The 12,052-nt window shown below is 45.9% G+C and overlaps 1 protein-coding gene across 1 annotated transcript in view; it reads right to left on the reverse strand.

The window, feature by feature from the left end:
- POLE (DNA polymerase epsilon, catalytic subunit) overlaps positions 1-12,052 on the reverse strand; it is a 65,393-nt gene that overhangs the window by 5,727 nt on the left and 47,614 nt on the right. Inside the window, 8 exon segments of the mRNA XM_021004353.2 lie at positions 2,371-2,566; positions 4,528-4,660; positions 5,100-5,225; positions 5,951-6,124; positions 9,115-9,319; positions 9,670-9,890; positions 11,308-11,531; positions 11,637-11,813. Of these exon segments, the coding sequence (XP_020860012.1) occupies positions 2,371-2,566; positions 4,528-4,660; positions 5,100-5,225; positions 5,951-6,124; positions 9,115-9,319; positions 9,670-9,890; positions 11,308-11,531; positions 11,637-11,813 (1,456 nt within the window).

Below are 12,052 nucleotides of genomic sequence, written 5' to 3' on the forward strand. Positions count from 1 at the left end.
TTCCCCCCATTGGACTAGAAGCTCCTTGAGGGCAGGGATTTGTCTTTCTTTTTTTTGTATTTGTATCTCCAGCATTTAGCCCAACGTCTGGCACACAACAGGTGTTCAGTAAATGTTTATTGACTATTATTGACTGACATTCTAGATTTCAAAGTGCTTTTCAGTCCTCACTTCTACATAAGAAACTTCCAAATCTCTAAGTGTTAACACCTTCCTCTAACAGATAATCTAAGAAGAAACACAAATTATATGTAATCACTGAAAAAAAATTCCAACCTTACAATAACCAAAGAAATGCAAAGTGAAACAACTTGAGAGTACTACCTCATATCCATAAAGCAAAAATGACAAAAATCAGAGTTACAGGGAAAAGAAAGTACACTCATATGCTGAGCATATTTTAGTGGAGTTGCAAATTGGTATAATTTAGCAACATTGAACAAGAATTATAAAACAATCATATCCTCTGACCTAATAATCTCACTGGAAACATATAACTAGTGTGTAATTAAAAAGAAAAATACACATTAAAATAAACACAGGGAAACACAAAATAAACTAGTACAAATCAATATGATATGCTACAATTAAAATGGAAAATACAGAAATATGCAAACATATGAATTAATGTGATGTGAAGGAATTTAGAATTACAACAGTATATATGCTAAAAATACATATTTATAGGTGTGAATGGATTATCAAAGAAATTATAAGTTGTGATTATTTGTAGTTTTTGAATTGTAAATAATTTTTAAAGTATGTTTGGTTTTTTTATGAAAAGTTAAATTCATAATAAAATTGTATTAAAAACTTAGTACTCCCAACCATGTGTGTACTGGGGCATATAAAAATGTCTGGTCAAAAGCTGTGGTTACTACCCAGAACAGTAATAAAAAACAAAAACAAAAACAAAAACAAACCCCCTCAGCAAATTCACCAGACAGTCCTGTAGGACACCTATAAAGACTGTGACTGGATCAATAGCCAGCCAAGGAGAATGAGGAGGTGGTGTCAGATAGACAGCAGAAGAACTAAGAGACACCACAAAAACTTAGAAAAGAAAAAAGTATCAAGGAGAAAGCAAGTGTCAGAGACAGAATCTTTGGAAGACAGTGTCAAAGGCTTCAGACAGGTCGAGAAAGATGAGAATTGAGAAAAGGTCGTTATATTTGGCAATGAAGAGACTGTCAGTAACTTTAGATTCCAGTTGAATGAAAATGTGAGAATCCAGAGTGCACAAGAAGAGAATGAGAGGAAAAGAAATGTCATGCCTTCTCAAAGATTTTAGTCACAAAGGGAAGAGAAATATAGAATTGCCTTGCAACAGTGAGGGCCCATCCAAGACTATGTAGCATAAATTTGTGGTGGAACCAGCAAGCAGAGTTTGTAGTTTTTTTTCACCTTTGCTGAGCAGCATATATACAGAAGCAAAGGTACATGGATGGTGAGAGTGATCCAAGGTTGACACTTGGCAGTCCAAGATCATTGATATGAAAAGGGGTCAAAGAACTCAAGAGAAAGGGATAGTAGAGAGTTCAACCGGTTTACCAAGGTTTATCATGGTGAAAGGAGGAAGGTACAGCTAGCTAATACATCAGTAGTGGCCTGGGAGAGATCTGAGGGGTCAAGGGGCTAGAGATCACAGAGTAGACAAAGACCAGGGTTAAGGGCTTCAAGGAAGAGGGAGAAGTAGAATAACAACAGATGTGATAAGAGAATATCGTAGTCCATGAACACGGAAAGTAGAGGCAGAGGAAGAATCTAGAAGTAGCAACGGGCAGCAAAGAATATTCCAATCTCCCCAACCTTGATCAGTGAGTTGGGGATGAATGAAAGCGCAGCCAGTGCTGGAAAGGGTAGGCAGGGAGACTGTGTCATCAGGAGGGCACTAGGTCTCAGGGAGAGCCAGAAGATGGAAGTAAGAAAGGAAAAGAGAGTATGACAGCTGTCTTCAAGTGCACAAAGGGCTGCCCTTTGGAAGAGGTAGGAGACCTAGTACGTTGGGCCCAGAGGGTTAAACCAGGAGCAATAGGTGGAAGTTATAAAGAAGCACATTTAGGCGGGATATCTGATCCTTAACAAAGAGGCGCCCAAAGCGGGATGCGCTGCCTAAACACGTAAGGGGCTCCCCATCGCTGGAGATCTGCAAGCCATGGGTAGAAGGGTAGCTAGGCACACTGTATTAGGATTACTTTGGGGTTTGGGTGACACTGTGAAGGGGACACATTTGCTGTCACAGTCTATGCCAGAGAATCTGGCTGGGACGCCCAGTGTAGATGGAAGGGTCCTCACTAGGCAGGGTGTCAGGACAAACAGGACAGGAGCTGAGGATGGCCATGGAGGTAAGAGGCCCAAAGATTTACTTACCTGAGATAATCATGAGAAAGTAGCTCTGGCAAGAGGCTGCCTGGGGAAGAAACTGTACAATGTTCCAGCTGTTATCCAATAAGTCTTCCACATTGGATTCTTCTATCATCTCCTTCTCTGCTTCTTCTTCTTCCTCCTCCTCCTCTTCCTCACTCTCTTGCTCTTCCTCTGCTTTCTGCTCTTTCTGGGTGCTTTGCTGAAGGATTTTAAGCATTACCAATTAAATTCTTGCTTCTATTTTCAGTGTCTTCACTATAAATATGACTCAATCACCACCAGCAGAGTGCCTCATCTTGGGCCAAGATGCCTCTCCATGTCACTCCCCTGCTCAAATCCTTAGTGGCTCCTCCTCTCTCTAGGGTAACATCTAAACTAATGAACCTTCCTTGCTAGCCATTTCCCCCCACACCCGTCTGCCACGGACCATCCTCATTCAATTGTTTTCTTCTCTTTATCTGCTCTACTCCACCCAAACTGGCTTCCTCACTGTCCCCTGGACAACAACATTGCACATCTCTCTCTGCACTTGGGCAAAGGCTGTCTCTTTGGAGATCAGCTTCAGAGAATCCCCTTTCAAGCACTGCTTCCTAGAATTCTTGGCTTTCTTCAAGGATTAGCTCAGGTGCTTTCTCTTATGTGAAGAATTCTCTGCCCTTCCCCAACTGTTAGACCTCACTCACTCTCCAAATCATCTGGTATTTACTTCTGTGTGTACACGGTGTATACTTTGTGTAGGACTGCGTCTCTGGAGCCCAGCCCCACTCTGGCACACGATGAGGACTTAATTAAACATTTGCTGAGTTGAATCGAACACGTTCTCACCTTCACCAAGGCACCAGGGTGCCTCACGAGGGAGCGTCTGACTATCTAATATATTATATTATATCTAATATATTTCCTCATTTGTAAAATGGGGATAATACTTTTTGTACCTGTGGAAGCATATTTAAAAAATCTCCTCTACAGTTTCTCTAGAAATATTAAGGAATAATATTTCTGTAGCCTAACAACCTTTCTAAACTTTTCTCCTTAGGAAAGGGAAAAGGATTAAGGATGTCAAGCACACTTAACTCCTGTCTAGAGGAATCCACTGATTCCTTGAGGGTAGTGGTCTAGGGGAAATGGGAGAGCAGCTTGGTCACACAGTAATTCTGGAATACTAACCCAACATGTACTTATATTTATTTTGTTCTTTTCCTTGTTCAGGATTTCTATAAATGCTACCTGAAATCACATTGGGATAGTGAGTCATGTTGGAGGGCGTGGCAGACTATGCCACACTGACCATCTCTCCAAGCTAGAGATGCTTAGATGTTAATGTGCAATTAAATACAATCATTCCTGGCAGACTTGAGCCTATCAATGCAGAGTATCATATTAATATTGATATTTTTTCTTTGACATATTTAATAGGATTGCTGGGAGAATCCACCAAGATAACGCACATATGCAGAGCACTTTAGACACACCAAGGTCTACATAACTGTCAGGTTATTAATGGGTGATGTGACATGGGGAGGGAGACATGGCAGGAGCAGTGAACAGTGTGAGCAAAGGCCTACACGGGCCGAAAAGTGCACGTGACAAATGCGCCAGGTTGGCTAGAGCACAGAGCACTGGGCAGAGCAACATAGGAGAAGGCTGCAAAGACAGGGCGGTGCCAGATTAGGGTCTCTGAATGTCTAACAAAGCAACGTGAACTTGAACTGCGAGACAGGAGGCAGACACTACATGATTTCTAGGCTGATGAAGGGTTTGAACAAATCCACACTCAGAGAACAGGTTAAAAAGTGGAGGAAGGAGATCCTGTTAAGTGTCACTGAAGGAATAAAGGTGGGTGCTATTGAAGGCCTGTAATGGGTTAGCAATAGTGGGAACAGAAAGGAGAGGGCAGATGGAAGAGATACAAGGGACAGGATTTGATAAATGATTTGATATAAGAAATAAGAGGTAGGAGAGAGTCAAAGACAACACTAAGATTTGAACTCGAGTGACTGGGTGGATGGTGGGCCTAAGGACAGAGATAGTGAAGTCAGATGAAGTGCACGGTTAGAGAAAAAACATGCAAGCATGGCTTTGGATGCATCGCATTTGATAGGTCCACCTCCAGCAACTTCCCCACCTCAAACAACACCTTAAGCCCAAGTCGCTACTGACCTCCCCATAGTGGACACGGTTTGGAACTTTTCCTTTGATTCCTCCATAGTTGGCAGGATCCATCCAGAGGAGAAATTCCCAGCAGCGGGAGAAGGAGATTGTCAAGGAGTGGAAGATCTCTTTGGAGTGGATGCTGAAAATGGAGTAAGCCGGGATGATCAACGAACCATCAACCACACTTCTGCTCAGACTTCCTGGAGAGCCACAGCCAGCTCAGCTGGTCTATGTCATGGGGCCCCTTAGCAAGGCTGGGACATTGCGCCCCCCTACACAGCACGATCCACCAGAGGCCTTGCATCTTCACTGTAACATGGCATAGCGGGTGGAATCTTCTGTCATTATAAATGCACATTTACAACAAATGGTCCTGAGTATGTTTGCCCTAGACAGTTGCCCAACCCCAGTCTAGCAGGAGAGCCACCACAGCCTGTAAAACCGCCTCTTCTTTTGAACTAAGCCACTTGCCCAAGGAGAGCCAAAGCTCTGAATGCAGCCCATGTTGCAGTCCTAGGGTCCTCTGTGACCATATCCCCAAGGACCACTTTGGTAATGAGGTTGCCCCCGACTGTCACCTGTTGGTGATGTAGTCTATGTAAGTGATGGCATCCTCAATGCGACGCTTCTTGGTACAAAGAATGATGCGATTGAAGTTGGCATAAATGACTGAGGAACCCAGACGTTTGAACTCAGCTACAAGCCTGAAGTAGAGAAGAGCAGACACCATGATTGAGGGAAGAGCTGCAGCAGCAGGGGCTTCCCTGGAAATCCTCTCTGCTGGGGGAGTGGGCTCCATCAACCCTACAGGCATGTCTGTGGAAGAAGGATTATGCTCGTTCTGCTTGGCCAGGGAGGGGAGCAGTGAATACAAATTGTGAAGATGCCAGAAAAACTTCTTGATAATAAGAGCTGTCCAAAAGTGGAATGGGCTACCTTGCACCTTCATCATAATATGTAACAGAACATGCCACAGATGGCAGAATTTCATCATTAAAAGTATACATTTGTAAAAAATGTCCTATTAAAATACCCATCCCTGTGGCCCCAGGATCACCTCTGAATAAGAAGGCTCCTCTTGGGTACGAGGCCACCTGTCTGAGAAGGGGAGCCGTACTCTGTTAGCCAGCCCCCCATAGTTCTCGGGTGCTCTGTCACCGTATCATGGTGGCATGGCTGTCACCGAAGATTAGTGGGCAGAGGCCACATGAATACCTGAAGGGTGGGACTGAACGGGCACTGATCCCCTTCCAACACAGAAAAATTCTAGGATTCTGTATATACCACCCCTTAGCCACTGGAGAACTCAGTAAGGCCCAGCTGGGGACAGCAACATGGCTACAGCAGACAGCCTTCTGAGAGAAGAACTTCAGAAAAACCATATTCCCTCTGACCCAGTGGGCCCCTAACACACTCAAAGGTTACTCACTGGAGGAAGAGCTTCTTCATCATGCTAAGGAGAGTGCGGTGCAGAGCAGGGTCGTAGAGGAGGGAGGATGGGGACCGCAGCCAGCGGTAAAAGTGCATCACTTGGTTGTCAGCATAGACGTTGTGGTACTGAGTGATCTCCTTCACCCAGCCCACCACCATGCTTTTCAAGATTCTGTCAAAGAGGCCCCGAGAGAAAAAGAACGTCTTGTCACGTGTCCATTCCCATATCTCCGCACGAACATCTCACCACCTCAAACTCAGCCCTTCCCTGCTACCTCACTCCCATGTCCAAAGCCGACAAGCTCTGCCAGTGCCAGTCACTTAGGAATGGCTGAATGAAAGTTTACGCTGTGCAAAGCACAAACCCCGGAGCCACCTCTGACTCCTCCTTGTTTTTGACTTGAAGCAATCAAGAGTAATGGACTGGGAGTCCCAAGATCTGAGACACGCCACTTGCTATGTGATCGTGGGCAACTGAGTTCACCTCTCTAAGCCTTGATTTATTTCCTCATCTTTCCAACACGAATTATACCCGGGTTACAGTACTAGAGAACTTCAGAACAGGAAGAGGCCCTAAGGGGCCACATAGTCCAACCCACTCCTGGACTCTCCTCTGCTAAACCCCACACACCTGGGGCTGTCCAACAGCCTAACCAGAGTCACTGTGAGTCACTGTGAAGTACAGCAATCTATATTTACACCTCCGCACACATCACTGTCATCCTTCACAACCCACACAAAGTCATGCTGCTCCTTCCCTTTACAACACACCTCACTTCTCTCCCTTCCTTTCCACTCTCACTGCCACCACCCTCAATGGCATCCCTCCTCACCTCAAGTCTAGGCTGTTATTACAACTTCTTAATTGTCCTCTTTGCTTCCAGCCTCTCCTCTTCCTCCCCATCTCGTATACACCTGCTTTTACACCATAGGCTTCTGAAAGCAAAACTCTGATCATATCAACCACTCTTCAATGAATCCATTACCTACAGCAGCAGATCTAACCTCCTTGGTCTGGCATTCAAACGCCCTCGATATCTGTCCCCAGATACCATTCCGCAGCCTCATCTCCTGCTGTCCTCTACGTGAACTCCAGACAAATTCATCTTTGAACATGGAAGCACATTCCTGCCTGTGGCTTTGCTGGGGATATTCTCCCAGGTAAAAAGACTTCCTCCAGGCCCTCTGCTCTTCTGCATCCTATCCATTCTTCAGAGCTCAATCTAACTGCTACTTCCTCACTGACGTCTCCTCTCTCCTCCCAGAAGAGAGTTTATTCTGTCTGAACAACCATAAGCACCCACAGTGTCTGCGCCAACATCTTTCAAATTGGGATAACCCACCCATCTAATTTCCTGTCTGTGTCTGTTGTAACACTTGTAGTCACTTAACCAGAGCTGGCTTTTCATTGGCCCAGAAAGAATCACTGAACACACCCAACGATGTAAGATACATATTCAAGTGACAATCAGTCTATCACAATACAAGCTCTGGTGGTGTTGATTTACAGTCTTAATTTCTTCTTTTAAAAAAAAATACTTGAAAAAAAACTGGTATATTTAATGCCAGTTATGGAAAATTAAGTAGAACTAGGAAGTTTGAAAAGACAAAAAAAGACAAGAGAGTTAATACCTAAGACTACCAACAAAATGTTCATCAATTGAGTTTGGATACCAAATCCCTAACACAGAAGATATGCAAATACGACTGCAATATCTAACCCTGAGTACCATGAAAATGATCCTAAATTCACAGTGAAATCACAGTATATGAATTCAAAATTTAAGTTACCAAATTTCTATAAAAAGTTTCATGGTTCCTACAAAATCACAAAGGCACTGAACCGCAAGAAAATTTAAAAACAAAATACCCTAGAATATAAATGAAGCTTCATCAGCTTCACAAGCCAGCTATGAGAGAATATAAAGAATTCTGAGTTTGGAATCAAAACAAGTTGGCTTTGAACTTTGCCTATGACAGCGGCTGTGTGCCCTTGAGCCAGGCACTTCCCCTAAACGTCTCAGTTCCTTCTCTTGTAAAATGGGGACATTATTCCCTGTATAATCTTACTGTGAGGATCAAATAATATAAAATACAAAAAAGAGCTTTAAGGTACAGGTAGGTGGCACAGTGGATGGAGCATCGGCATTGGAGTCAGGAGAATCAGGAGGACCTGAGTTCAAATCCGGCCTCAGACACTTCCTAGTTGTGTGACCTTGGGCAAGTCACTTAACCCCAACTGCTTCCAAAAAAAAAAAAAGAGAGAGAGAGACAGCGCTTTGGAAACCCTAGAGCTACTGTTATTACCATCCATATCAAACACTGACTTACATTAGGAAAAGGAAAAATGAAAACTATTGCAAAACGTATTACAAAACAAGTTATAAAATCCAATGTAGTTTTCAATCACACAACACTGACAGCAAACAATCTTTCAGGAAAATGATAGGCTACCATAATATCTGAAATCAAATTTACCTGAAAAGGTAAGATTTTTAAAAATCAATCTTATATTTGGTGTCATTATCACTTAGAAAAAACGTCATCAAAAGAGTGCACCACAAAGTCCCATCAAAATTCTGCTTAAAGAGAAAGGTTCCATCACAGCAAACGGGCCGAGGACCTCTGGTCTCTTTCAGTCACTACACTATATAGCCTCGTACCTTGTGTAGTGCAATCTCCCTGGCTAGCTCCTGAGCTCCTTCAGGGCAGACCCGGGAGACAGTTCAGTGCCACAGCGGACAAGCCGAGCCGTGGCCAGATTTGAGCTGGCGGCACCCAGGAGCTTCCTGGTTGATAAACCAGGCCGCAGCCGTCCCACCCACGCCCACTCCAGCCATGATGCCTGCTGCTTCCTGATCGAACGGCTCCGAGCACATCTCTCCCACTGACTGCCTGCCACTGCCGCCAGGATTATGACCGGCAGCCTGACTTCTGTTGACACTTGGGTGATGCTGCCTAAGTCACTCGGTTTCCTCTTGGATCAAACAGACTCTGACAGGCCAGGTTCCATCTCCGCCTGATGCGGACAGAGATGCAATGAGCACTACTGAAGTTAACGGTCAGCTGCTCCGTGGGCCACGCAGTGTGGGGCGCTAAGAGGAAGGTGAAACGCCCAGTAGGGGAGGAGACAGAGTGTGTCTCTGGGTTTGTCACTCATACCTGAACGTGTTAGAACAGAGGGCAGTCTCATCATAGCTGGCTGGGATGTTGGCTGCCTGGTTCCCCGTGACCATTTCCTCCAGAGAGGCTTGCTGGATGACATCGAAGCTGATGCCCATGCTAGAGGCTCCTTCCATGTCATTAACATGGTGGGACTGCAAGATGGTATTTACTGCCAAGTTCTGGATGTCCAATTCCAAACATACTGTTGACAGAAAGCCCACAGCTCGTGTCCCCAACCAAATCACCATAGATGCTAACTGGAACCACCAATTAGTGGTCCCATATGGATCAGCTCTTTCCTGGAGTTCCCTCTGCTGACCATGCTGTGAAGACCCATAGCTCGGTAACACAGCAGAAGTAGTGGCACAGGTGGGGATTACTGCCATTTGGCCCCAACACAGCCAGGCTTCCATGAAAAAAACCCTGAGATATTGAGTAACACTATGGGGTGAACCCCTTAGAACAAACAGCAACATTTTTCTTGGTCCTCCACAGACCAAGCCCATCACTTAGGGGCCCCGTTCCTCTCAAACGGGTGCAATGCACACTCACCCGTGGAGTAACACCCAGGATTGTTTATTTCCACTGAAGCTTGGTCATCAAATTCCATGACAAGGCGATTGTCATCTGCTTCTTTCCCACCTAGGTCAGGGCGGGATGTAGGAGAAAACCAGAGCAGGTGATTATGGTGCCGGAGGTGGCGAGAGAAGAAGAGATCTGAACCAAAGGTGGAGATGTCTTCTGGGAGATTCCCAACAGGAATGTGAAAATATCTGTCCAGAGAGATATAAAAAAGCTCACATTCACCAATCGTCAAAGATTTATAAAGTGCCTACTATGTGCCAGGCAAGGCTGAAACAAAGTCAGAAATGAAACAGTCCTTGCCTCAAGAAGCTTTTATTCCTTCAGGGGTGGGGGGAGGGCGGTATATACAAAACAAACACAAGGTAAATCAAGGCAAGGGTGGACCAGCAGCTGGAGAGATCAGGAAAAGGCTCCCATATACAGCATCAGTTACTTCAGCATAGCTCGGAAGGAACTGGAGGATCAGAAGTGGCAGAGGTGATGGAGGCATGGATGGACGGCTGAGTGTAGAGTGACAGCACAAGGCGGCCAGTCTGGCTGAACGCTGGGGAGGGCGTAACACAGAACAAGGCTGGAAAGGTCAACTGGGGCCAGGTTGTGCAGGGCTCTCAAAGCCAAGCAGCGGAGCTTCTCTTTAATCTCAAAGAGGGGGCCGTAGGAATTCACTAAGAAACAGAGCCACATGTTCAGAAGTAATGTGGAATGTAGATTGGAGAGGAAAGAGATGACACTGAGAGGCCAAGTAGGGGACAGGGTTTGAACCATGTGGCAGCTATGGATAGAGAATTGGACAGATGGGAGAGAAACTGTGGAGAGAGAAACAAAATCTGGCCAGTGGTTGCTTAGGTGCAGAGAGGAAGAAGGAGTCAAGGTTGATGCTGTGATTGTGAACTTGGGTAACTGACAGGTCACTTGCCTGAAATAGGGAAATTTGAAAGGCAGCTTGAGTTCAGAGAGAAAAAATGTGTTTAATTTTGGATATTTTTTGGACATGACACAGAAATGTCTATGGGACACTGTTCCAAACGGTCATTTGAAGATACTGGATACCTAGAGTTTAGGAGAGAGACCCGGGCTGGCTATAGAGATCTGGGAGTCATCCGCATAGAGATGATGATTAAAGCCATGGGAGCTGATGAGATCACTGAGCGAAAGGGTATAAAGAGAGAAGAGAAGACTGCAAAGGGCAAAGCCTGCCGGTACATCCAGGGAGGACCTAATGTGAATGATCAACTAGCAAAGAAGCCTGAGAAGCGATCACTGCAGACAGAGAAGAACCAAGAGAGAGTCACGTTAAAACATCTGTAAGTGTCTAGACTGTAGCCGGCAGTGACGCTCCTCCCCCTGCCCCTTCACAGCACAAAGAGCCAGAGTATCCAGGAGGAGGATGGGATCAGTAGTGTTCCCTGCTGCACGTATTCGAGAAGGAAGAAGACTGAGAAAAGACAGCAGTTTCATAAAGGAGAAAATGCTTAAGGGACCATAGCACGTCCCGACTCAGAGGGGCGAGGAAGGGTGACACTGTCTCAGCGACTCCTCATCTCATCCCCTCTGTGCCACAGGCACTCTCTCCTCTCTGAGGCAAGACGGCTCTCTCCCACTCACCTACTCATCTCAAAGGCCTGAGACAGGCAAGTGTCCAGGTTGAGATAGTGCCGGATCATGCGCCGGGCTGCGTGACGCTGCCAGTCCAAGGCCCCATAGCTAATGTCATCAGTCACACAGACTGGCACCAAGGGGAACTCCTCAAAGACAGGCATTCCAGTGGCCAGCCTCTTCAGCTCCCAGTTGGACTGCACAGCAATGAGAGTGGGGCCCCGGCGTTCTTCCTGTGAGAAAGGTGATAGGGGAGACAAAAGACAGCTCACACGTGTGCATGTACAGTTTGGTGGGGCAGAGGCTGAGGGGACAGTCCAAAGGCAGCAGGCTCTCACCTTGTAGCCAAGCAACAGTCGCTGGATGGCTCTATAGATGGTCTTCAGGTCAGTCTCAGCTCGCACTTCAAAAACGTGCTTGTCTGGCGGGAGGAGCTCAGGTCCCACCTTCTCCAACAGGAGGCGGTGCTCCGATGAGTACATGGAGTTCAGGTTCGGCATCTGGTTACTGCGTACCTGTCCCAATCACACCCCAGTCTGTCACAGGTACGGAAAGGCTGAAGGTACAGAAGCCACTGACACACCAGGGGGATGGGGCAGGAGGGCGGCAGGACCCTATTCAGGTCATTCAGACAGAGATTTGGTTTTTAAATAGGGTCAGGCTACCTTGTGAAATACTCCCCGGAAGGGCTACCCTGGGGAGACAAATGGCCCAAGGATGGTGGCAATGCACAACTAGGAACTACGGCACACAC

The sequence above is a fragment of the Phascolarctos cinereus genome, unplaced genomic scaffold, assembly GCF_003287225.1.
Source record: "Phascolarctos cinereus isolate Bilbo 61053 unplaced genomic scaffold, phaCin_HiC Scaffold_4;HRSCAF=312, whole genome shotgun sequence".
NCBI lineage: Eukaryota > Metazoa > Chordata > Mammalia > Diprotodontia > Phascolarctidae > Phascolarctos > Phascolarctos cinereus.